This window comes from Siphateles boraxobius, unplaced genomic scaffold (assembly GCF_051911475.1).
Source record: "Siphateles boraxobius isolate OS27281-9 unplaced genomic scaffold, OSU_SipBor_1 41, whole genome shotgun sequence".
Lineage (NCBI taxonomy): Eukaryota > Metazoa > Chordata > Actinopteri > Cypriniformes > Leuciscidae > Siphateles > Siphateles boraxobius.
The window spans coordinates 4,825,135-4,853,053 of record NW_027509042.1 but is presented as its reverse complement, the minus strand read 5'-3'; the positions used below and the strand labels follow the sequence as shown (position 1 = coordinate 4,853,053).

Sequence of the window (27,919 nt, the reverse complement as noted above, 5' to 3'; positions counted from 1 at the left end):
TAAATAAGAGACTACATCGAAGATAGCCTACATTGTTATTTTATAACGACTATTTAAATAAGATATTTCACTTCTAATAGTCACAAATAAGTGAATGAAGTGGTGAAAAAAATGGTACTCACCTAAATCTTATAAAAAAATCCTCTAAACTTCTTCAAGTCATATCTGTAAATGTATGGTTACTTTGCTTTTTTTTTATCTTAAAGTCTTCGTTCTGTCACGGGGTCTTACTGGGGCAAGTTGTCACATAATTTGCAACAGGTAAATGTTTTATTTTATTATTTTAATCTATAATGTTATTAATGAATTTTTACAATTAAAAAAAGCGCAATATTCTGCTACGTTCTTCAGTTTATAACTGGGTAAATTGTATATTGACCCTGAATATTTCATTGTTTGAATCAAGATAATGAAATAGACATTGCATCCACAATTTATATATACAGGAATGTACAGAAATGTGCCATGTTTAAAATCGACCCAATAACTACTAATCTAGTTCGCCATTCAACAAAAATATTCCACATTAGCCTAAAAAAATCGCGTTAGCCTACAACCTATAATATACAGACAGTTAGCTATTATTGCTATCGTTTTTGTTCTCTGTAATATATATATATATATATATATATATATATATATATATATATATATATATATATATGGGATCTTATTGTAAGCCCTCTGAATATTTCGTTTTATTTATTTTTTTCATTGTCCTTTATTTATTAATGAGAGTGGTGATGGTCGAAGTAAACACGACTTAACTATTTTGGCGGCAATTGTCGTGGTGATTTTTGTTGTCGTTTTAGTGCACATAGCAGCTCAAACAGGTTACGGGTGCTTTAACGTTTTTAGTTTTTTTCTTAAAGTGCTTACAACAAGTGTTCATACAAACATTAACAATTCTTTTCAATAACGTGAACCTTTTAAAATAGTAATTAAAAGTTGACTTTTGTAATCACCCAGATGGCTCTGCTTTATACCCAGGCGCTTCTGACGAGCTGTCGGATTATCAGGCCTTGAAATCTCCGAGAATTCGGATCGCGTTCATGATTAGGGTATATGATGGAGTGCATGGATAATCGGTTGTCATAATCCCACAGGGTTTTATAAACAAGCCTTTAAAATAGGGACAGTCACATGATCATCCGGATCATGATTGCTCCTGTCAGAGAGTGTTCAGCATTTCGGGTATCCCATGCGGCAGTAGCAGACGGTCTTGAAGAGGCGGCAGTGGCAGAAGGCGCACTGATCGCAACACACCGCGGTCGGCGTCTTACAGCTGCTCCACAGCGGCACACAGTTCGGCGGCGGAGGAGGTCTCTTTATTCGGTTGCTGAATTTCTGAAAAGTATACAAATAAAACAGGCATTTATATGTGCTGCTTCAGCTTCGGACAAATTATGTCCCAGGGTTATTTAAAGTAGGCTAACTTCAAAATAAGCCGGAACCCATTCAATAGCCTATTTATTATGAAAATGATTTGCATAAAAATGTAACAAATTACGACCCCTGTTATGGCGTCTATTAGCAACTCCATGACCAATGAAACGAATGCGCCTCTAAATAAACTTGGTTAGGAGACCAAGTATCAGAGAAGAGCTTGACGTGTGATGTGTGAAGAAAACAAAAAAATCCAGGTAAATATCAAGCTGTCATTTTGACATATTTTATGAAAATAGTATGTAATTGTGTAAATTTCCAGCTATGAAATTAGCCTCAGCAAAACAAAGGTGTCGACCATATATTATTTCAATAATGTTCAAAATGTAGACTCATTTTCACCACAGATTGTCAATAAACAATAGGCCTACATTCGAAATCTATTTAAAATATTTAATAAACATATATAAATTGACAGATAGATGGATAGGCTGTAGAATTAATAAAAGGTGAACAGTTTATTTAGACTAAATTTGTTTTTATCACAAATATTTAATTAGACATTTTTATTATCCGCATATTATCAACTTTAGTTTAAACATTTTAAATCTCTATGAGCTGAATTAAACATCATACGGAAATATTTGTATTATATGGGTCAATCTATTAAAGCTGTTTATAAATCAGTTAATTAACAATTTATTACAAACCTTTTTTGGTTTCTTTTCCAGTTTCTTGTTCTTCTTAGGTGTTTTTGAAAGCCCTTCGATAATAGAAAATACAAATAAAGGTGAAGTTTTAAGTTTCTAAATAAGTAACAAAGAACTGTTAAACAAAGAATGATTTATTCCGATGTGAATTTAAAATAAAATAGCACTCGGCTAGAAGTTTGTGTTGACCATTTGTAGCAATTTATTTACTTCTTGATTAATAATGGTGATCATTTGTTTTGTATATTATTTTCACAACTTGTGCGTTTGAGAAAGAAGCCTTACCGACAATGAGCACAGGAGGTGCATCTGTTTGGTTATTGACTTGTAAGCTGATGGTTGTTTGGTTGGAGCTGTATTGTTCCTCCATAAGCATGTGTGTGTGTACCGTGACACAGCAGGCTAAACAGAGCAGCAAACAGCACAGCAACAACGACGGACTCATATTAAGACTTCACCCTGCACAAGACAATAGTTTAAAAACAGAATCATAAACAAAAAAAGTGCAGATTTAGTGATCACACACATGCACGCACACACGCACAAACAGAATTGGACAAACGTTTTGGTACAAAAAAAGGATGTTTAAACTTTTGATCAAATTTGAAAGTTTTTAAATTCTTACCTAGCAATTTTAAAGCCCAAAACAAATCATAAAAGGAAACACGAGAGAGAACTAGCCCTTATGAATTTGCTTTCAAATTTATCCAAACTGAAGCTCAAATGGTTGTGTATGCACAAGATATTAGATACAGCAAACATATTTATTTGTCATCGTACACAACATCAAAACATTTTCACATAAGAAGCAGTTTAATACTAGTTAGAATTATAACCTATAGATTTTGCACAAAACCACAGCAGAGTCATTTTTAAAAGCCAAATAGCAAGTAAAACTAGGACTGTTATATTCCTGTGCAGTCAGTTCAATAATAGTTCCTACAACCAAGAATAGTTTTCACAAAAATCACATACTCAATTCGAATATAAAATTTGTTTACATCAACAGTTCCAGTGTGCAGTATTTCTAATGGCATTTGATCACAGCTTATCATTTCTCACCACGTTTAACCTCCTTTTTCTGACAATCTCCTGTATTTTTTATATCCTCTTTCACAGTGCATTCAAAACTGATACCCAAGGTAATCTTCAGGAGTCTGTGTTTACAAACTGACCTGTCCTGGTGAGTAATGGGGCACCCTGTTTTCCCTTTTTGTGGCTGGCTTGAGATATTCCCCGCTCCCCTGCTGAGACTGAGAGAGAAATGTCAGACAGACTTTTTAGTCAGGAAATTCAGAAAGGGGCGAAATTATAAAATTAAGCAGGGGCGGATCCACACGGCCAGGCTGAACAGAGGGAGAGAGACAGACACAGAGAGAGAGAGAGAGAGGGTGAACACACTTTTGTCTAAATGAAAATTAATAAACTGTGGATATACAGTTCAAATTAAAGCATTTGTCAGACTGTATTGGAACATGTTCATATTTAATGTGATGACCTGTGAAATTCAAACACCAATGAAAATGTAAAGTCAACATGAAAGCATGTATTTTGTATGAAATATTGCAGTATAAATAATTGATCACATCATTATTTTATTTTTTTATTCAGTGCCTTAACTTTAAATCTCTAACCTTCTGGGCCTCTTTGGTCAAAAAATTTACATTTTGAATTTTTTTTTGCTTCACCAGAATCAGATAAAACTTGGTGACTTTTGTCGCATTAGCTTTGTGAAGTCACAAAAGAATCATGGACATGATTCAGATATGTTAAAGGGTTGAAAAATAAAAAGTAAAACTTGTTACCTTGCGGTCAAAAACAACTGAAATAAATATGAAATATAAAAAAATACGAATACGAATCTTTTGGTGGTACAAACTATGATAAAAAAAAAAACTCCAAAAAAATTTTGAGTGCAAAAAAGACACCCACACATACATCAGAACTAGTGTATTTGTAACATAGCAAGACCTTGCAAATGTGTGAAATAAAATCAACAACTCAAACCCAATGCAGAATGCACAGACAAAAATTACATTAATTACAAAATGTTTGTATGAAGTGTTCTGAATTATTACAATCCATTCCGTATTTTGTTAGGTTTTTTAAATTATCAATCAAATAGTGAGTAACAAAAATGGTTTTCATGTGTTCCCTTTCTAACTAAATTTTAATGTTTGATTGCAACCATAATGCAAAACCTGAAGCATATCTAACAAAAACATCATAAACTTGACAAAAAGTAGAATGTCTAAATATACAGTACATCTAAATGCAAAACCTATTATAAGTAAGAAATTATGTCTAAAAAACAACTTTTTATATATTATATTATATTATATTATATTATATAAGGAGCTAGAGTATATAGGTGGTTACACCTATATTGCGTCTATTGAAAAATAATTAATCAAAATAACTTCCTCTCCTCTGGCAGCAACATCTCTTCTCTGATGACATGTTTAACATGGCGTGAGATCCACCAATAGAAAACCACAACCATCAATAATTATAAACAGAAAACAACAAGCTGAGTGTATTTACTGTTTTTCTTTTACTGTTTTCTGTTTTACTGTTTTATGATTGCTGCAAGATCATCTGAGCAAATGATCAAAAGAACATGCATTTGTATGTTCATTTGAAATAGATTTGTTGCATGCTTTTTCCCTGTCATCTAGTTTTCAATACATCAGGCGTTTCACGACACAACAGTTTCTGCCCAGAATCAAGAGGCTTTATGAAAAGTGAGATAGCCAGTGGGGAGAACATTTTGTCCAGCAGAATATGCTAATTGCTTTTCAGAGGTTTGGAGTTAGTCCACTAAACCTAAAATCCCGTTTTCTCTTACAGTTCATTTTCAAATGTTCATAACAAAATTACGTATTTGTAAACATTGTTCTCCAAAGATTCTTCCAAAGAGAATGCCCAGATGTTACAAATAGATTCAATGTGAACTGATGGTGTGCGAAATGAGCTGATTATATCTGCTTTAGGCTGGAACGAGCCCACCCACAGATACAATACTGCTTTCTACATCCCAATATATTTGCTGGGATGAATGTAAAACATTAATCAAGGTATTTGATAAAGCATAAAATGAAAAATATCACTTTTTACTGAATTATGTCACATTACAGAAGAAAAGTGAGTTGCGAATGCGGTTTTATGTTTACTTGAAATGATAAACTTGAATATATAAAAAGAATCAATCAATCATCAATCCATCTATCACATTTATTTCTATAGCACATTTACATGTGCTTTATATACCAGGGCCTAATAGATTCATACAACCTGCATGTCCAGAACAAATACAAAAAATGACTGTTAATTCATTACAGTTGAATGCAAGTGAGAGCAAGTAGTCTTTAAGTGAGATTTAAAAACATCAAGAGAGGTACGGGATCTAATATGGATCTAATAACAGGATCTAATCATGTCAGTCTTGATTTTTTTTTAATTGTTTTTGGCTGGCTCAATGGTGGTGACTATATTCACATATTTAATGCCAGAGTATGCAAGTACACTAGGAAAAAGTCTATCATTTGCTCATCTGGACGCTGTCAGAGGCTTGGAAACTTTTGTAAAATCAAAGCCATGGAACTGCAAGTGGGGAAAGTCAACCAAGTGAGTGCCGAACATTGCTCTCAGGGGATTTGGAAACCTTTGAATTGTCCAGAATGAAGAGATGCCGTAAATGTGTGTTTGACAGGGTCTGGACAAGCTAAGAAAGCATGTGTTTCTCAGCCACTTATTTTCTGTCATTAACACCAGTTTTCTTGGCTGCTTTAGGTCTAATGCTCATCCAACCTTCATTAGAACTTGTACGAGACTGAAAATTGTGCCAGCTGGATGCAAAAGCATACGATCCAAACCAAAACATAGCCGTCAAGGCCAATGATTCTAATAACAAAAAGTCACCATCTATTCTAATATATTCTCTGAAAACATCCTATCCTATTTTTGAAACATTATTTTATTATGAAAAATGTTATGTTATTTTCCATACAACAAAAATGCATGCTGATCACTGGGTATCAAGTTGGTAGGGATTTTGCCTTTTTTTAATTTTTTCTTTTTTTAAAGAGATCATAAACCGTGTTTCCTTTGCACGCTAGCTAAACACTAACATGTCTCACATCTATCTCAATGTGATTCACGAATGGCACATGTTTTATAAGCTTGGTGATAAACTGGTTGTAGTCAGTTTGATTTAGTTGCTAAAGAAAAGCTAAAAAAAAAGTTATAAATAAAAAAGTTATAAAAAAAAGTTATATAATAAATGACATTATAAAACTATCATTCTCTTCCTCCCAAGAACAATAGTTTGGAGCACACAGTTACAATTCTACTTTTAATGGTACAGTGTTTAACATGAAGTGATTTAATAACAGATTTTAAGAACAGAATCTAAAATGATTTGCAGAATTTGTGATCTTTTCTTAATGCTTTGTTCTCTGTAACACTTAAAAGAATTATTCTTGTTCCTTATTTAAAGGTGACTTTAACTGCATATTCAATAGTTGTAACTTTTCTTTTATTCATGCGGATTAATTTTGTATAACCGATTGTTTAAAATTTTATATGTCTATATTCAAAAAATGTGCTGTGCACATGTATGATTTAAAAAAATGCAAAATTAGGTAAATATGGATTTAAGTTTTACTGCACAGTGAAATCAGGGTCCAAGAGAATATACAAAAAATAAGTGTTTTGTTTGATTCAGGACTTTGGTTTGATAAACAAATTAATTCTGTTGTTAAATCATCTTCCATTTACGACACCTTAGAAAAAGTTACATCTTTTCTTATTCATGCGTTCATTGCTTTGCGTCTTGATTATTGCAATTCACTTTATTATGGAGTTAACCATTCATCCATTGAGCGTCTACAAATGGTTCAGAATGCTGTAACTGGGCTGTTGACTGGTTGTCGAATATTTGATCACATTACTCCTATTTTAATTTCCCTGCACTGGCTACCGGTTAAATTGAGAACAGAATGTAAAATTGTAGTAAAAGGCCTATAGCACCAGGTGATCTTTCTGACATGCTACGTTCTCACAGCCCATCTAGGTCACTTAGGTCCGGGGACCTTGGATTGCTCTCTGTCCACATGTCTATAGGCTAAAACACATGGGAACGAGCTTTTGCGGTAGCAGGCCCTAAACTTTGGAATAGCCTATACCGTTATCGATCCGAACTGTGTCATCTCTCTCTATTTTCAAATCAAAGCTTAAAACTCACTTATTTACGGAGGCTTTTGCTATTTGATGAATTAATTAGTTTTGTGTATTTAATTCTGTTTGCTTTTATTGATTATAAAGCTCTGTTTACAGCACTTTGGTCAACCTTGCTTTTTTTATTGTTTATTTGCTTTATAAATAAACAATGAATGAATGAATGAATAAAAAAAATATTCACAAACTCACAAACAATGAATAATGATTTGTTCGTTGTTATAATAAATAAAATAAGCAATAATAATAAAAAAAAACATTTTAATTTGTCACACATTTTCACTGAAATACAAGATTTTGTAAATAGACTTATTTTTTAATAGTTTTCCTTTACCGTTTATAAGATAAAAGAATAAATGAAAACAATATTCAATTGTAAGGATGAAGTGATATGAAACAGAAATGCCCACATAACGGAAAAGACATGGGATATTTCAGTAAGAACTGACACCAAATATTCTGTGATGCGTGATTCGACATGTGTTTCCATTTGTTGAAGCTATTATGTAGTTTGGTAGTACCATGGGTAGAGAAACCTTTGATTTCAACATTTAGTTTCAAAGCCATATTCCTATCCAGTTTCTTAAATCACAGAATCCCTGAGATCAGTGAAAAACTGCCCATCATGCATTTAAGTGCCCACAGATTCTAAATAGTTTGCTTTCTGTCAACCTAATTTAAGGTTTTCTCGCTATTCTCCGATGCCTGTGACACGTGTATATTTTCAGTTTCACCAGTGCTAATGCTATACATATAAACTTGAAATGGGCGTATAATGAAAATAAGACGTCTCGGCATAGCTTCAGTGTTTTGATTAGTAATGTGTATAGTCTAAAAACAAGGCTGAACCTCTACGAGAACTAAAGTAACAGAGATTTATTACATTGAGTGTTGCAAAATTGCAAATACATTTTTAAAGGCAGTAATGATCCGGTTGTGTGAACATATAGCATAGACACTTTTCTGCCTGTTAAAAAGCCCAAAAGAGGACCTCATGTAACCTTCATGATAAAAGCAACACAAATTGAGAGAGAGAGAGAGAGAGAGAGAGAGAGAGAGAGAGAGAGAGAGAGAGAGAGAGAGAGAGAGAGAGAGAGAGAGAGAGAGAGAGAGAGAGAGAGAGAGAGAGAGAGAGAGAGAGAGAGAGAGAGAGAGAGAGAGAGAGAGAGAGAATGAGAATGAGAATCAGAGGGAAGGAATAAGACACATTTTACCTTCTGCACATATTGGATTTTCTTGTCTGGATTTCTGTCTTCCCTCCCATGCTCAAAAAGCATAAACTACTTATTTCCTAAACAGATTTACACATGAATAAATTTTCTTTCACTTCACTTCACAGCTTGTGGCAAGTAGTATGGAGAATGCACACATTAGCAGTGATCCACCCCTATACACCCTAAAAATACTGCTGATCCTGCTGGCCTCTTTATCATCTATACTGCCATGATATATTACATTTAGGGGATCAAGCTCCGACTCTTACTCTTTAGACACAAACTTTAAAGCCTTAAGCTGCACAACAGAAACCAAACATTAAACAACAAATTATTAGACTTTCAGCAAAGGGTTAAAAAATCTTAATTTGAGAGTTTTGAACTATATGCCTATATTTTTAACCCTTTTAAAACCCTTTATACCGCTAGACAATAGATAGAAAATACTTTCATAAATAAAAATGATATATTTTTATACAACATCATATATAAAAATAAATATAAGGAAAATCATGTTGCAATTCATATACAAACAGGTGTTTAGGAAAGTAATGGGGTGGTTTCTGTTGCTAGTATAGGCCTAATAAATCAAACAGACCTTTTTACCTCAGGAGCGGTATTTGATCTAAAAAAAGTGAAAAGTTCACATGTATGTGCTCTATAATTGCAAGTAACATTGTAACATGACATTGTTATCAAAAAGAAGCCAGGAAAGGAGGAAGCAGGGTTTTGCTCTCCGGGAGCCAGGAATCCCACCACAATTTTAAACAGATTAGAGGAATAAAATGGTTTGGAAGCCTGAATGAACATAAAGAACAAAAGGACCCATGCAGGTTCAACTCTGGAGCAAGGGTTTGAAGATATTGTAGTGTTTAGATTCATATGTGAAACCCTCCAGATAGGCTACCTCCTCAAGCCATGCAGTTAGAAACCAATGTGAGCATAATTTTCCAAGATTTACTATAACTCTTAAGAGTCTTTCTTCCAGCTCACTCATTTGTTCATGTAAACACTCTCAAGCTTGTGTCAGCATGAAGGGTTTGGTTCACGAGCTCCAAATAATCTGTCCAAACAAGACATGGAGGGACTGGGGAGTTCTGTAATCCCTAACTGAGAGTTGAAGTCACACATTTCTGTGTGAAAACATATCTGTGCCACAATTGCGTTAGTTAAATGTTGTAATTTTAAAGTTTAAGTAACAAACGTTGAGAAAAATGGGCTATAGGACTCTCTGGTCTCCCCTACGTAACTTTGCAGGCCAAAACTACAACTTCCATCATGCAATGCGTAGGCCAAACTAACGCGCATGCGTACGGAGCTTTGCCCGGACTGTCGCGAGCCATTCGCATATCGTGGAAAGGTGTACTGTGAAGAATAATCTATTATAACGCTTATTTTCATCTTCTTGCGTTTTCACAACAACCCGAAACCATGTCAGGAGACGAGGTTAGTACAAAATCGTTGTTTTAGAAAGGTTATATGTTAAAATATGTTTAAATAGGCATTCAAAAGAGAAGGACAATTGGGCCTACTAGTAAAGGCTGTGAGGAAACATGTGCACAGCTCGTCTTTTCTAGATCTTTTTGTCATTTTTCAGCTAATTAGATAGTAAATATCTTACGCTTCTTTAACAGTCTTGCCATTTTATTGTCAAAAGGTAATATTGTACCACCATGGAAAATTAGACATGATAACATGTTTTTATTTTATATATTTTTTTACATTTACCTTACTGGCTAGCGTTAGTTGGAAAGGCAACGTTAACAATTAACGTTATTGGGCTACAACCGTGGTTGTTTGGACGAGGGAATAACATGTTATTTTGGACAAGTACTGTTTTGTATATTAGTCCTCATGATACAACCATGTTTTTTTAGACATTTACTATGGCACTACCATATTTTGTTTGCAGACGTTTCTTGGTTTTGTGGTACCATGGTTTCTGTGTTTTCAGACACATATCATGGTTTTCTTGAATAATCATACAAATACCATGCTATATAAATGTAGTAATTGTTCTATATAAATGTAGTAATTATTCAATAAACAGGGTTCCATACAAACAAGTACTCTAAAGTAGTAAAGTACCAAGGAGAATTATTTCCACCGCAAGAACTTTCCCTCAGGAACTAGTGACTTTAGGGTGGTGTGTTTTGTTGAAAAGCCATAGTCGGAATTTGTCCTCTGAATACCCATCCAACTTAGTACACACACCCATACACGCGCACCGTGTTAAAGGCAAGAGCACTAAGGGAGAGCTGCAATATAGGCACATATTATAATAAAATAAATTCAAACCATAGGGCTACCTACTGATAGCATTAGTATACCTGTTTTTTTATTTTAGCCTGTAATGATAAATACATTAAATTAGGTGCCTCTCCTCCTTGTACCATCCATCATCTCGCATGCTTCCTCTCCAGCTCTGTACATCCCTGTTGGTGGCATTGTTTGTTAAAGGGATAGTTCAAAATGAAAATTCAGTCATTGATTACTCACCCTCATGTCGTTCCAAACCTTTGGAACACAAATTAAGATATTTTTGATGAAATTCGAGAGCTTTCTGTCCCATAGACTGCAACTTATGACCAATTTCAGGGTCCAGAAAGGTAGTGAAGACATTGTTAAAATGTTTTTTAGAATTCAACCACCCCCAAATAACGACTTTATTTCAACAGTCTCTTCGCTGTTCACGTAGTAAAAACAGTGCAGCGCTTCCAGGTTATACGTCAGAACGCTGGCTGATTATTGGCCGGCGCTGTTCATGTGAGCACCACGACACATGCGTGGGATGCTGACGCAAGAGCTGGCCTGAAATGAGCCAGCAAGGAGAGAGAAGATATTGTTGAATAAAGTCATTATTTTTGGAGAGTTTTGTGCACAAAAAGTATTATCGTCGCTTCATAACATTAAGATTGAATCACTGTAGTCACATGGACTATTTTAACGATGTATTTACTACCTTTCTGGGCCTTGAAAATGGTAATAATGTTGCATTCAATGGGATCTGTAAGCTCTCGGATTTCATTAAAAATATTAGGGCTGCAACTAACGATTATTTTGATAATCGATTAATCGGACGATTATTTTTTCGATTAATCGGATAGAAATTAAATTAGATTTTTTTTTTATTATAACTAAATAAAACCGTAAATCAGGGTATTTATGTGTAAAAGTGTACTTTAAAAAGTGCAAAAGCCACACATTGAGTTTTACTAATATCAATATTTGCATTGTTTTTAATGATAATTGCTGATGGCAAGTTGACAAACATGATTATTGTTAAAAAAATGATATCCAACATATTATGTTTGAACACAATTTTTGTTAAAACAAATTTACACAGACATGTTGTTCAGATGTGAATATCTGAACTAAAAACAAACTAAAAACATCTAAATATATAATTCATTTAATTTTTATTTAAAATTAATTATATATAAGGAATATAAGGATAAAGAATATAATATATATTATATATAATATATAAAAGAATAATATAAGGATAAATTGATTAAATAAATATAGAAAGACTGAAAACAATTGTGTGAATGTAGAGCCGCAGTAGATCGCGTTTGAAAAACAATTAAAACTTAGTAGACAAATGCTATAAAAAGAGAACGGAATGGAGGTAAAGTTACCCAGCAAGCTAACAGGCTTGAGTAAAGGACAGGAGAAATTATGCATTAGTGCACAAGCATTCGCTGAAAACCACTGAGTACAGTGACTAAAAAACAATATTTTACTGCTGCTGTTATTAACTGCCTTTATATTTAGTGCTTCGCTTTGTAAAGACCGTTTTAATTTAACCTATTTCTGCGGTAGCGCTATTTTAATCCATCACTTACGTTGCGAGCGAACTGATTGCGCAACCTGATGCTCGAGACAAAATACAGACATCCCAAGATCCCGGAAGTCCCGGGAGTCTCCCGCATATTGATTGCGGCTCCCTGATGCCCGCGAATTAGTTCAAACTCCCGAAATCTAGAGCGCGCAAGCGAGACAGAAGAGACTGCTCCAAACCGTGTAGCGCGCGCGCTCGGCAGAGCGCCTGAGGGAGAGAGACCTTGCGTGTGTGTGCGTACCAGTAAACGCTCCCCGTGACGTAAGCAGACCAACTAATCGATAATGACATTCGTTGACAACGATTTTCATAATCGATTATAATCGATTTTATCGATTAGTTGTTGCAGCCCTAAAAAATATCGTAAGTTGTGTTCCGAAGATGAACGAAGGTCTTACGGTTTTTAATTAACCCTTTAAGATGTATTTATGTATGCTAACTATTATTACCTGCATTTTCAACGTCAGATGCCTGCACGCTGAATGTGATTTTTCTCCAGTGATGTTGAAGATGGTCTACAGAACTTGTATTATTGCACTGATTGGCTATTAGCAGTGAGCAGACAGTGTCAATGGATTGGAGAAAACACATTTCCTACGTCACATTTGAACTGTTCATTGTTCAGATGGTGTAAATGACAACTTAATTTTTTTTACTCAGATTATTGATTTGTTCTTTTTTTGCAAGACCAAAAGCTAATTATGGTTGAGATTATCTTCCAGAGCTTTAGTAGGATTAGTTCTCATTAGGTGATGATTATTGCTTGCATTATTTTGCCCTTTTTGATGTCTTTTGATAGCCTTTGTTCAATGTCATGTCATTATTAAACTCCTATTATCATCCTTCCAGATGATATTTGATCCCACTATGACCAAGAAGAAGAAGAAAAAGAAGAAGCCTTTCATGCTGGAGGAAGATGGTGGTGAGGGAGATGAAGGCCAACAGTTGGAAACAAAAGAGACTGAGGCTGACGGGGGCGAGGAGAAAGAGTTCGATCTTGATGAAGATGATGGGGGGAGGAAGAGAGGTGAAACACATGCTATTATATTGTGCATTAGTGCTGTTGCTTTTTTTTCACTGCCTACTTGACCATGGTAGTAAGAAAGGTATAGAGGATAGAAGCTTGTTTGTGGGATAACATTTTTCTCAATTGCAAATTATAAAAGCAGAATAGTGAGATATATTATTCTGCAATTGGTAGAGAATAAAATTAAGAATTGTTAAATAAAGACACAACCTGATTTAATTTTTTTTCGTGGTGGAAACAAGCTTCATAATATAGAGTAGAGAACACAAATCAGTAATATTATGGGCTTTTCCCACCTGCCATTATTTATGGCTAGTGAATGCCTAATTTTCCCTAGCATTTCCTACAAGCCATTTAGATTTTTACAATTCAAATACAATTACAACAAAACACTGTATGAACTTGAACAGTCTTTCCAAGGCAGTTTTAAGAGGCCAAAAAGATCAACTCTCTTTGTATTTACAACAAGTAACAAATTACAAATAACCCAAAAAGTGAATTTTTATCCAAAAAGGATATTTAAATATTTTTTTGCATCAATATAACCATGAATAGTAATAAACAGCAGTATTTGCTAGGGGTGGGAATCTTTAGTACCTCACAATTCGGTTCAACTCGATTCTTGAGGTCATGATTCAATTAAAAACCGATTCTCGATTTTAAATAAAATTTTCGATTTGATATATGAATAGATTTGATTCTAGTTTACTGTTTTGTTACTTTACCTATTTGACTGCAGTAGACAATTTCATAGGTCTTGAAGAAAACATCTTACTGAATTAAATGTAAACCTTGAAATTTATAGTTTTTTCTTCCCCATTTTAGTCAACTCAATATTATAAAACAAATGCAGTTTAAGCTGACAGCAGTCATTACACTTGACTGGCAGTCTTCTTTAATAAAGCAAGGCAGCCCTGAGACAAATAGAGAAACTACTTGGTACATAAATAAAATTTATGATACAAAAATGAAAACTTTTTGCAAATATAAAACTGGTAAATAAATGAAAATAAATAAACAATAGGACAAATGCAATACAAAAAAAATACAATGTGGCGTGAGAGCGTGTAAAAAGTGACAGAATTGCGTCTCTCACAGTGAACTCGTGAGAGTTGGCGGCCCTGCAGATTCAGCTTGTAAATGTTTTCGGCGGGTGTGCCTCTGCTGTTGCGGTCTTGTTCATTTGCCATGTTGTTTGTGTATCTCTATCATGGCAAGCGCTGAGCCCGGTCGGAACTACGGGAGCCCAGAGGGGAGCGTCGGCGGTTGATAAAGAGAAAAACGATTTTCATTCAAAAAAATCGGCGTAAACTACACATTTGAGTTAATCGATAAAATCGATTTATCGCCCAGCCCTAGTTAATATTAATGAAATGGATGGCAACAATTTATTAGGCTGCTGTCCCTTTAAGAACAAATGCACGGATCTAATATAATGTTACACATCTGATTTATTCCCAACTGTTTATGTTCGTGTAGAACTTAACAGACTGTGTTGTGAGATGTGAATACTTCACACAATGTGCAATTTTACGTAATTGTGTGTGTATTTGACTATTCAAGCGCAATAAGCTGTGAAAGAAAACTGAATTCGGGATTGCATGCTTCTGAGAGGGAGTATCTGTGCCACATTGAGTCATTTTTCGCAGCTTATTGTGATTAATAACACTCTGTGTCAGTAACTTTTAATACTGCAAATTTAAAGACGTATATTTGAAATTTGTGAATCGTTACGAATCGGCAGAACATATAATTCATATGTGAATTTACTTCTCTTTTTTTTTCCAGCCCTAGTATTTGCCTGTTACGTGACACACATTTGTGTTGAAATGAATCAATGAAATTTGCTGAAAAACTGTAATAGCCACATAAAAAGCACATTTAAAACGGTCATGTTCGATTTTACCATTGACAACAGAATAAAATGCTATATTTTTAAATATTTAATGCAAAAATCTATTATATTCCTCAGCGCATGCTTTGCACACTGAATGTTTATTGCTTCTCAGTGAAATCTTGTGTAATCAAAAAGGTGTGGCTTGTTAAATTTTTCTTTTTTCCTGATGATCCAGAAACATCAGATGACCTGGATGACTTAAACTTCTTCAACCAAAAGAAAAAGAAAAAGAAGTCCAAAAAAGAGAAGATTTTTGATGCCGAGCTTGAGGAAGGAATAAAGGTCAGTTGATTGTTTGCATATGTATAGTTGTTAAACTGTTGATTGTTTTCATTGCCATAATTGCTTGTCAGTAAAAGATGTTTCGATCATGAAAGTGCATCTTTCTGTGGACCTAGTTTCCTTAAAAAAATAAATTGATAACTGAGCAATCACATCAGAGTCTTTGCTTGCATGTGGTGTTTTTTCTGTTCGTGCCTACCGACAGCTGTTGTCATGCACCGTTGTGAACTGACTAAATTGCTAATTTCCAAAAGGAGCTGAAGATCGAAACAGAGCCATCAGAAATACAAGAGGATGATGACTTAATGCTGCCCAAGAAGAAGAAACATAGAAAAGTCCGAGATTTTCAAGAGGACACAGACAGTCAAAGCAAAGATGATGGTAAGTACATTACTTCAGTGGAGCGCTTTTTGTAAAAAATTGTAATGTAATGTTTGCAATCTAATCCCTGTAAGGCTCTAATACAAAACAGTTGTGCTATACAAATAAAGATGACTTAACTAGAATGATTGTGTGGTGTTTGTGTGAAAGGTGTCGAAGATGACGACAGTAAAATCATCGATGATATCACGTTCAGCTTACAGACAGGACCTGCCTGGGCAGGATCGGAGAGAGACTACACATATGATGAGGTGAATGGGAGCTTTTATTTCCAAGCTTGCGGTGTTTTCAAGCAGGTGATAACTTAATAAAGGGCCTGAGACTGCTGCCATCTGGTGCTTTTGTTGGCAGAATAGCTTTTCTCTGCTAACTTCTCTTTTATGCGACATGTTTGGAATTACTACAGCTGGTGTCAAGATGAGTTTTAGTGGATGTATGAAGTTGGTTCTCGTCAAGTTCACACAGTTGTAGTTCATCACGTTAACTCTAAAGTTTGACAGCCAGAACCTTTCACAATACAGGCATATATTAAGTATAGCATAATTGTCCAAGTACTTTTTGGGACTGCTCTATATTTAATAAAATTCTGTAAAAAGAACTTAATATTAAGCATATGCTCTTTTAACTAAATAATCATTGTCATAGAGTTTGTGCACTATGTTCATTATACAATGACTGCTATAAAAATGACTGAAAATATCATATTATTTTAGCTTTTGAATAGAGTCTTTAACATCATGCGGGAAAAAAATCCAGACATGGTCGCAGGAGAAAAGAGAAAGTTTGTAATGAAGCCTCCTCAGGTTGTCAGGGTCGGCACAAAGAAGACCTCCTTCGTAAACTTCACAGACATCTGCAAACTGTAAGTCAAAACTCAAAATTGTCAAGCTGTTTTATAGAGGATATACTGCAACTTTTCATAATGGTATTGAGTTTGATTTTTCTCTGAAGAACTGGAAAGTGAGCCATTCATTTTGCCTTTCTGTTGGTCATTTCAATAGCTGCCAATCAAAAATATTCAAATCACATATTTGCAAATGCAATCTTTATTTTGTATAGTTCTTAACATTGCTTTTTTTTGTCAGGTTGCATCGACAGCCAAAACATCTTTTGGCGTTTTTGCTAGCTGAGTTAGGTACAAGGTGAGTTTATTTTATATTGTTTTTGGCTCTTCCCATGAAAGGCTACAACTTGGTGTCTTGGGCACAAATCCCATGTTTTTTTTTCCACAGGAACTATTAGATATGTTTGGTGAAATATTATCTAGCCTAAAATTAACATGGCATGACAAATAGCTAGTTTTCAACAGCTGAAATTCTTTCTTTTTTTTGGCAACCAGTAAAATATCACTGTGTAAAATTTTTGACATTCTGTTAAATTGATGTTTCATTTATTGTAGTAAACTATTATTAACTTATCACAAAACATATATTTAGCTGTCTCAACTAAAGTCATCATGAAATCGAAATGGAACACTCAGAATATTGCAGTATTTATTATAAATGATTTATCTGTGTACTAACAAATATGAGTCGACTAGAAGAGGCTTGGTCGTAGGGCTGGGTATCGTTCAAAAATTTTCGATACCGATACCTTGACTTCGATACCGGTTCCTGAATGATACTTTTTCAATACTAATTTTATGAGATCATTTTTAACAAGATTACATTAAAGATTAAAACACACCTTTTTTTATTTTCAGTTTTTTTACTTTTTTTTTTTTTTACAGACTCTAAAGCCCCTTTCACACAGAGATTCCAGAAAATACACGGATAAAGTGACCTGGGATTTGACCCGGGTTTGTTCGACTTTGGTTCATTCACACTGCCAGTGATTTTCTGAAATCAGAGAGTGCGTTCACACACAACCCGTAAAAATCCTGTAAAGACATGTGACAAGTAATGTCTCAGCAGCGTCTATAGTTTGCTTATGAGCTGCAGTTTCTCTCTCTCGAAACCACTCTTGTGCATTTTTTAACTGATAAGCTCATAAACTAGCGCATTACGTACCGTTTCAAGCTGGCGAACGATCCCGGCTTCAGAGCCATCATTACGACACGGCATTGATTACGGCTTTTGTTCACACAGCGCGCGTTCTGGGACTGAACACGGGAATGTTACTAGGTCCCCAACCCGGCGTCGATCCCGGGTCGTGTTTGCGTTCACACAGAAGGCATTCTGGCAATTTCCCGGGATCAATGCGCTGTGTGAAAGGGGCTAAAGACTCATATAGGCCACTGGGGGGCTGAATATATGCCTCGCGCTCAAGCTTGCTGCAAAGCACTGGCAAAAGTAGCCTAATGATAATGAATGTGTCGGGAAAAAATAGCAAGGAGACATTTTAATTGTTTATTAATAAACTAGTGTTTTGTGAGTCCGTGTTGGCTGCAAATATGAAGTTGACATTGCTTCCTTGTCAACTCTGCAGTTAAAAATGTCACGATATCAAAATTCCATTAGTCTGTACCAATACCTTATAATTTTACGGCTCTCTGTACCAATCTCGGTACTACATCAAAATCTGTTGGAACCATTTTTCTATTTTATTGAACAATTTGCAATTTTTTAAAAAATTCAATGACTTTATTATTTATGATGATAATCATAAGTAAATAATACATATAAACATTGGTGGCTGCATGCTGTTTAAAAGTAAAGATTGTTTATAAAAAGATAAAAATAAGTTCAGCAGAATAAATGTTTAAATGTTCTTTTTGTGGTTTAATATTGACTGACACTAGCTTATATCGGCTACAGTGCTCCTAGTAAAAAAGGAGCCCTGCACTTAGAGAAACATGGAAGCGACTAAAGTCGACTAATAGCGACTATTCGGACTATTAGTGGGTACCGAATAAACCCGGTGCTCTGTACTACTACATTTTCAAAATATCATTCATTAAAGCTACAATATGTAATTTTGTTCGGCACTAGGGGTCGGTAACCTCTTGCAATAACGAGTGTGTTGGAAGTTATGTTATTCTATGTGTCACTAGAGCCCTGCGCGGGACTGTTTTCTTCATCCCGCTCCCGCCCGCGTCCGCCGAATTTCTGACCATTACCGCCCGCTCCCGCAACGTATGTGTTACACTCCCGCCCGCTCCCGCAATATGTATGTCCACTCCCGCCCGCACCCGCAAAACTCTGAGAATTTATTCCCGCACAATAATACAGATGCATTGATTTTGTGTCTTCTCCTGTCCCGCAGGAAAAAAACACGTATTTGTATGGCTATTATTAAAGAGCTTCATGGGGTTGTTTGTTTCGTTTCCCTGGCCTGCATGTATTCCGAGGCACTGATCAGGAAGATGAATAGTAGCCTGGCTATCGGGGAGTTCCTTTCCATCTTTGTCACAAACAATTGAGAAACTTCTCCAAATGTCAGACTTGCCTTGCTTACGTTTTGTGCTGTAAATACCTTGTTTGAGATTCTTTTCCACGTCATTTATTGACATCTCATTCTCCATCATGTGAACTAGGCTACCTCCCGATCCCGCAGGGTTTTTTTTAGCCGCCCATTCCCACCCGCAGCAAAGTTCAAACCGCCCGCTCCCGTGAGATTTGCGTTGGGTGGGACTCAATCCCAATGCAGCCCTCTACCCCACACCTGCGGCTAGGGCTGAACGATTATGGAAAATAATCTAATTGCGATTTTTTTTAACCAATATTGCGATTGCGATTTAATATGCGATTACTTTTAAGTTCTTTACCTTCTGTATTAGTCGACAAAGACAAGCAATAAATCATTGTACAGTAGGGATGGGAATCTTTAGGCAGCTCATGATCCGATCTAATTTTTCTCTTATTAATTAATCTTAACACTTAAAATATGTATTTTATTACAAGTGTGTATGTATATATATATATATATATATATATATAAACACATTTAATTAAACCAATTACATGTTAAGAATTTTAAATGGGCTATAAACTAACATAGCTTTAAAATATAATAGCTAGTAAATAAAGAGGAACAAAAAAAAACATTACAAGCAATAAACAGAGTGCTTTCAGTATTTAAAAGTAGGCTGTCTGAACGTTTTCCATTCAAGAGCTGGAGTGATTTTCCCCCTATACGATAAGCTGCATTCACACTAATGCACATATCTCTTTTACAATTGTAAATGTGGTTTGTCCTGTTGGTTTAAGATATAACTGACCGTGTTTACATTAATTTCGCCCGCGACTGTCCTTGTAAACCCGCTTAAACCCCGAACTTTATGAAAGCTTATTTTTTGGAAGGTTCGAGCGGTGTTTTGTGTGTGTGTGTGTGTGTGTGTGTGTGTGTGTGTGTGTGTGTGTGTGTGTGTGTGTGTGTGTGTGTGTGTGTGTGTGTGTGTGTGTGTGTGTGTGTGTGTGTGTGTGTGTGTGTGTGTGTGTGTGTGTGTGTGTGTGTGTGTGAGAAATTAGAAGCAAGCAGAATACGGTTGTTTCTAAAGCACGCACAGCGTCATCACGCATCTGTGTTTAAAAACTAAGCTCAGACTCGATTTTGAAATTCTCTGAATCGATCCAGAATTGTTGGAGAGAGAATAAATAACACAATATCACATACATAAAAAATAAACTGTTCTTTCCTGTATGCCAGACATATGCGTAGCGTGCCAAGTTGATGCTTGATCTGCAGACTGCTTTTCTCTCGCGTGTCACGTGACCAGTGTAATCGCAGCTTTGCGGTTACAAAATCGCATTTCATCATATCGCGATATTATCGCAAATGCAATTAATCGTTCAGCCCTACCCGCGGCCATTAAATAGACATACTAGGCATTGTAATGTAAATGAAAACAGCCTTTATTTTAGCCTGAAAGTGCTTGGAAACATCGCCCTGTAAACTGGCAACAACAGACGATTATGAATATAAGCATGAATGTGGGAGCTGCTTGGCGCGCCGCTTTCGTGACGTGTCACGTGACGCCAAAGGTTTGGGGGCATCACGCAAGATACATTGCTACGGCCTACGTATTGTAACCTTATCAAAGAACCTAATAAAATATGAAAATAGATAATCCCAAATATTTAATATAGACTGGAAATTGCACGCAACATGCATACCTGCCCCAACCTGCCCTGCAAATAAAGTGACAATTTCATTCCCTGCCCCAACCCGACTCGCGGGTTACCCGCGGGTTAATGGACGACCCGCGCATCACTATCGTTCACTATCGTGCACTGTTGGCATTGAGTCTGGCAAAGTGGTTCCTTTCGCTAACTATTTGCTGCAAAAGAGTTTCTGGCACCTTTATGTACCATGCTCATGGAAAGAGTCTATTGTAATGTTCTGTCTTTATGCAATCTGTAAGTGAATTATTATTCTGTTTTATGGATGGCACCACTAAACCGATGGTTGTTTTTCTTCGTCGATGATCATTAACCTTGCATAATATCATACCGGTCGGTGTCTGGCAAGCTCTCGGTTTATTTTTCCAGTGTCTCTGTGTGACTGAAACCCTCCACCAGAACACTTCATTTTCACTTTTTGCTGGAGGCGTTTCACATGATGTCAGAGAGAAACCTGAATCAGTTGAGAAAGGCATTGCTGCTCTAAAGGGAGCGACTGACCCGGTGAATGTTTCAGAAGGCATTATTAAAAGATGACCTGGCTGATTTCAGTGCTCAACGCTCATTTCAGCACCTCATTGTGTCCACTGACGTGCAGCTCAGAAGACGCATGAAAGGAAATCCATCGATTTTGCCTCCTGAATATTTATAGATGATTTTAGTTTTGAAAGAGATCAGTCTTAAACGTGTAGAGTTCTTCTTTCTGTTGCTGGAAACTTGTGATTTGGAAAGAATATTGAAAATAATTGGTGGTGTTTTCCCTAAAATCAAAGTACTGAAGTGCCTTTTTATTTTAGAAATGCAGTAACCACTGTATTCACTTTTCAGTGGGTCCATAGATGGAAACAATCAGCTCGTCATCAAAGGCAGATTCCAGCAGAAACAGATAGAGAATGTCTTAAGAAGATATATAAGTGAGTTTTATTTGACTGTTCTTAAACATACAGTAGTTGTGACTCGTAACAAGCCCATCATATTTTTCATGTTTTCTATATATTTATAGAAATATTTTTTTTTATCTTAAGTGTGTCTCCATAAATAGAGTTTGGAAACATTACATGTTTTTGTTTTTGAAAGAAGTCTCTTCTGCTTACCAAGGCTGCATTTATTTCATTAAAAAAATACAGCAAGAAAGTAATATTGCAAAAAATTCTTACAAATAAAAAGAGACTTCTATTTTTATATATTTTAAAATGTGATTTATTCCTGTGAATGCAAAGCTACATTTTCAGCATTGTTGCTGATTTGCTGCTCAGCAAATATTTATCATTATTATTATTATTGTCAATGTTGAAAGCAGTTTTTAATTTGTAATATTTTGCCATTTTTATCAAATAAATGCTGCATTGGTGAGCATGAGAGACTTCTTTCTAAAACAAGTTTCCAAACTTTTGACCGGTATTGTGTATACACACACACTAATATAGTTTGTGGAATTCCTAATATTTCGTGTTTTATACATGTATATGTATATGTATATGTATATGTATATGTATATGTATATGTATATTACTGCTCTGCATTACATGAGGAAAAAAACTGATTTATCCCAACTGTTTTTGTCTTGCAGAGGAGTATGTAACATGCCACACGTGTCGGTCTCCTGACACAATCTTGCAGAAGGACACGCGTCTTTATTTCCTGCAGTGCGAGACGTGTCACTCCCGCTGTTCTGTTGCCAGCATCAAGACCGGATTCCAGGCGGTGACGGGCAAGAGAGCGCAGATGCGTGCCAAAGCCAACTAACGCCTGTCCCTCGACCATCACACACCTTATACGGCCCATCTGAACACCTGCACTCCACGGTCAAACTCAACACATCCACTCACACCCAGGTTCCTACGGAATCTCTGCGCTGTTCAGGAAGTCTTAAATTTCATACCGAGATCTCGGCCATCTCAAGTACAACTCTTAATTTCCTTCAGCTCCTTGGAGATGTGAAATTGCCTATGCACATGAAGAGAGATTTGTTGGGTCTGGCTGTGGAGCAGTGCTGCGAGATGTGAACAGAGCCTGGAGGATTTTATGAATGAACTGTTGGTGAAATTTGTTGTTGCTGTATTACCTGCTGAGAAACGATTGAAATAAAATGCATACCAGCTGGGCAAACATGTGCAGTCTATGTTTCTGGGAAGCAGTATGTATTGTCTAGACTAGAGAGACTGGATGTGATCAAGAAAGGAGCATTTATTTGCTTGAAATGTACTGTATCTTTTATTATGATTGTGTAAACAGACACTAATATTCAGCCTCCTATGTTTTTCTGTACTTTTAAAGGGATGAATATGTTGATTAAACATCTCTTAAAAGAACTGGAATAACACTTAAATGAATATGAAAAATAGGAGCCTGGGTCATTCTCTATATGCAATGTTTTTTTCTACACAGTAGTCATAAAATGGTCAAATATTATAATAATGTTAATACAGGGTATAGTGGGTGTTGTATACTTAAAATGAATTGCCTAGAACTGATAATTACTCTGAAAAATGTGATGTAAATTTGGTTCTATTAAGTTGTGGCTGTCGCCTTAACTGTTCTTCTGTCCAAATGAATCCACCAGTCTGCGCCTGTTTAAGCTGCAAAGAGCCTCAAAATCCCACTGACATAAATCAAGGAAAGTTATTTCGAAACTCAGCATTCCAGTGTATTCCTAAACATGTGATACTCTTACCCAAATATCCTCAGTGCAGTGGGCCTCTTTTTGTAAACCAACACAATTGTTTATGTGACTGCTCAAAGTATGACAGCTAAATAAGTGTTGGAAATGTCAGCCAGTCAGTCATCCTGGAGCAAAGGTAAAATAAAAATAAACTAAAAAAAAAATGAAACGCGACCCTCAGTGTGCACAATCTGGACAGATCAAATTTTTGCAACACATTAGATACGTGGAAGGATGCAGTGCGAAGGACTTTTTCTTATGTTTCTTAAAGGGGTGGTAAAATACGATTTCACTTTTCTAACTTAAGCTAGTGTGTATGTTGCTGTTTGAGCATAAACAACATCTGCAAAGTTACAGCGCTCAAAGTTCAAATCAAAGGGAGATATTTGCTTTTAAAAATTTCAATTTCTAAGGACTATAGCAGACGATTGGTTTTGGACTACACAACATTCCTCGGGAGTTGCTGACGTCAGCATATCCTGTTATTTACATAAACCCCTCCTCCGATAATACTTAATAAGTGGTGCGAGGCCATTTTATATTGCTGTTTTGGAGATGAGTTGTCAATGCCGTCGAAACGCTGCTGTTATTTTCATCTGGATTTCAGCAGCAGGTCCACTTTGTTCAGCCTTCCTAGGGACGAGGGAGTTAGGGATCAATGGTTAAAATTTATTTTTAACTCGGTCCCTCATTATTATGACCCAAATCTCGCTCTCTGTGCTGCACGTGTTACGGAGGAAAGCTTTCAAAATCTTCGCGAGTTTATGAAGCACAACGGCTTGTCCTGAAAGATGGAGCAGTTCCAACTTTAAGAACAGAAGCTGTTGTTTACGGGCCACAACCTGTAAGTATGATTTATTTTTCGTCGATCTGTTTTCCTGTAATAGTTTGTATTGTTAATTGTATGTTGTAGCAAGGAAGTAAACAAATTGACAACGCTGTTTGGCTCTTCTGGTTTGTTAAATGCTCATTCATACTTAACGTTATCCTACAAACACCTAACGTTACAAAATGTTTTTTAATCTCAACAGCGAACTTGCAATTACTGTAAATTATTCTTTGATTAGAGTTTTTATGTTTATCTACATGATTGTTTATCTACAGGCATGCTAAACATGGTTCTGTGTTTTATTTGGCAGCCGATGTTTACGCCGCCTTCACACTGGCAGTTGAAATCAGCTCCGATACGGCTCCGAAACGACCGGACGTCATTGATTTGGAGATTCGCAGACCGCATGCGAAGAAAAATCGTGTCCGTTGGTCATCCGGATGCGTTCAAAAAATTTAACTCTTGCGAAAAACTATGGACGGTTCCTATCCGACAATTCCAGCGGAAGTTAGCGTTGCTATGATACTGATAAACAAACCTGAATTCTTATCGTTATAAAATCATTATTTATTTTATTAAAAGTTAAGTTGTCATGTCATTTTTTTATTTTCATGATTTGCTAACATTATTAGGGCAGTTAATACAATTAAATTGTAGGCAGACATCGAACTAAATGTGATATAGTGGTATAAATTATACCACTATATCACATTTTTTAGCCGACCTGACATGTCAACGTCCTGAGCAACTTTCCTCACACAGCAGCCTTCCTATTAATATCTCTATAACCCTCATCAGAGAGATCATACAGAACTGACAAAATCAACCATTCTAATCTCTCCGCCATTTTTGTTCTACCCGCTTCCGACGCTTTTCACTGTGTAGTACGACGTCCGTTGGGTGCGTATTGCGTAACGGAGCTGATTTCAACTGCCAGTGTGAAGGCGGCGTTAGTGTTCGTTTTGGGTAAATAGTTCTGTCGACAGATATTTGTCTACAATCTTTCTAAAAATACAGAAGGCGTCATACAGTCAGAAACGATGTCGTTTAACAGCCGTTCTTGAACAGGTTCTCCTCGATCATCTTCACTAACGTTTCCCCCGGTCCGATTGGTTTTATTGACGCCATTGTTTATAATACACCAAAGAACAAAGTACCGGTAAAGACAAGGGGCGTGGCGTTTCCGGTAAACGTGCACTAGACGGTTAGCGAATCACAACACACTGGGCTAGCTAACCAATCTGAGCCCATTGTGTATTTTTGAGGGACTGGTTTCATAGAACCAGGAAACCATCAGACCGATTTTACAAGGAGGGGCAGAGCAGTGTATAATTTAGGTAAAATATATGAAAAATAATGCAATTTTTTAAAAACGAAGCATGAACACATGTTACAGTGCACCCCACAAACACAATCAATCCTTCAAAAAAAAAAATGCGTTTTACCACCCCTTTAAAAGACTCATGGCACAAATTGTATTGACACTGAAAATGAAGCTGAAGGAGAAAATCACTAGCATTGGTAAAATTGCTTCCTAATGCAAGTTCTGTATTAATTGGCATATGTTTTAGACCTGGCTATTTTCAATTGTTTTGTTTTGCGTGTTAAAGTAGTTCCATTCATACAGCATGTGCTTTGGCCTTGATTAAAGGCATTACGAGCTCCAGGGACTAGACTGGTTAACATCCTCTATCGCTGACAACACAAGGTTGCAGGGATGAATAATAAGCATGGTTTTGACTGGCCCGGGAATGGCTGTCTCTGCACGGGAGGAAACGTGTTGGAGTGTAATAAAAGTAAGTCCGTCTGGCTGCTATGCTTTGAGTTTTGTTCACCTAAAACTGAACTTACCTCGATAGCGGATGCCAGAGCGTTTAAGTGGAATTTAGTCGTTTATCTATTGCCATATGTTTCAGTTTGACATGCTTAATGCCTTAAACTGATTGCTAAATTTCTTTGCATCATGTCATTATCTTTAATTATGGGGGCGTCCTTACGTCTCACAGCTTGGACGTCAGATACTGTAAATCACATTCAAAACTTACGTGGATGGTCCTGAATCCTAACCTCAAAGCTACTACTCGCATATATCCTTACATAACTCATTATATCTAATTAATGTTCTCTCCTAAACGCACATTGTTAGCATGAATTACCATGCTGCTAGCATGTTTTCGGACATGAACATGAATTAACATGTTGATGTTTTAACAAGTTGAGTGCTGGTTACATTTTTCAGCGTGTTGTTAATGACTTAGCACATTGTCCTTGGATAGTCAGTAAGCTTTGCTGGTGATATACGGCTTTTATACACTATAATTATTATTGTACAAAAGTTTTAACCACCTCAATGAAATCAGATTTTTTTTGTAGATTTGATCATCCGGTTTACGAAAACCTCAAGTCTGATTCAGTTAGAAAACTTAGCATACCGTGTCAGAACGGTCGGAAGGCCTGACCCGAGTTTGGTGGTTGGAGCTTGAAAACTATTTGAGATACGGTTTAAAATGTAGTCTTAGAAGAAGCAGCTTAAATAGTAGATCAGTATGCTGGCATTGTCAAGCCAACATAATAATATGACAACAAATACCAGAGCGGGAGATGACGTGGAGCAGGTGCACTAAAAACAAGCCCCTCCCTCTTTACCATATTCCGTTTCAGTCTGAAACGCAATGCGCTTTCCAGGTCACAGACTTAAAAGACAAGGTACGGGATGTGATTCCCAATCATCTCAGTAGCTAGCCTGGTTAAAACCAGACACTTCTCAGTCGTAACTGAGTTAGGGTCTGGGGATGGTTCATTGACAGCTCATTTCCAAAGGGGCGTCACCAACAGACGTCGCTCAAATACCCCTGGGCGCGATTGGATAGACCTTAAAACCAATCAAATCGATCGTCATCTTGTAAAGCCCGCCTCAACGTTTGTGATTGGTGCCTCGATTTGGAAAGATTGGAAATGAGCTTGAATGGGCTCTTCGCCAGACTAACTTGCAGAGCAAATCTAAATTTGCCGGAAGTTCGTCTGGGTTTTCCCAGGCTACTCAGTAGCAGTTCCCTGGCTGTACATTCAAGCCTGCACAGTCCAATTGAGCTGTTACCTGCGATAGCTGGAACTCCAGAAAGTCCTTCAGTTTTGCGACGTGCATCAAGAGTTTAATGGATTATGGAAAAAAAAGAAAATGCATAGGGTTGGGACTTGGTTCTATTAACTGATTTTGAAATGTGCACTCAAATAGTGGAGGCAGATGAACACAAGTTGGACAGTGATTGGAGGAGTCCTGCATACATCATCATAGAGAAGTCTGTCGTTTTCCCCGCATAAAGACATTTTGAGTAAACATTACAAGGTCAATATTTTTAAATGAAACATGCATGGATGAATTATTATAA

General features: G+C 36.3%; 2 protein-coding genes and 1 long non-coding RNA gene across 3 annotated transcripts; 2 read left to right on the top strand and 1 right to left on the bottom strand.

The window, feature by feature from the left end:
- Positions 1-760: 760 nt before the first annotated feature.
- On the bottom strand, positions 761-3,344 carry asip1 (agouti signaling protein 1). Its single transcript, XM_077199927.1, has 4 exons — positions 3,272-3,344; positions 2,382-2,555; positions 2,097-2,149; positions 761-1,347 (listed from the first exon to the last, which is right to left on the bottom strand). Exons 2-4 carry the CDS (start codon positions 2,539-2,541, stop codon positions 1,183-1,185), a joined length of 378 nt encoding a protein of 125 aa, XP_077056042.1. The 5' UTR covers positions 2,542-2,555; positions 3,272-3,344; the 3' UTR covers positions 761-1,182.
- Positions 3,345-9,852: 6,508 nt separating this feature from the next.
- eif2s2 (eukaryotic translation initiation factor 2, subunit 2 beta) lies at positions 9,853-23,148 on the top strand. The gene is made up of 9 exons (XM_077197899.1): positions 9,853-9,994; positions 13,242-13,419; positions 15,492-15,598; positions 15,853-15,979; positions 16,130-16,230; positions 16,693-16,841; positions 17,065-17,121; positions 21,868-21,953; positions 22,610-23,148. The coding sequence occupies exons 1-9, from the start codon at positions 9,980-9,982 to the stop codon at positions 22,783-22,785; spliced, it is 996 nt and encodes a 331-aa protein (XP_077054014.1). The 5' UTR covers positions 9,853-9,979; the 3' UTR covers positions 22,786-23,148.
- Positions 23,149-25,982: 2,834 nt separating this feature from the next.
- On the top strand, positions 25,983-27,224 carry LOC143707177 (uncharacterized). Its single transcript, XR_013193096.1, has 3 exons — positions 25,983-26,051; positions 26,182-26,326; positions 26,904-27,224. It is a non-coding gene; the product is annotated as an uncharacterized LOC143707177 (long non-coding RNA).
- The last annotated feature ends 695 nt before the right edge of the window (positions 27,225-27,919 follow it).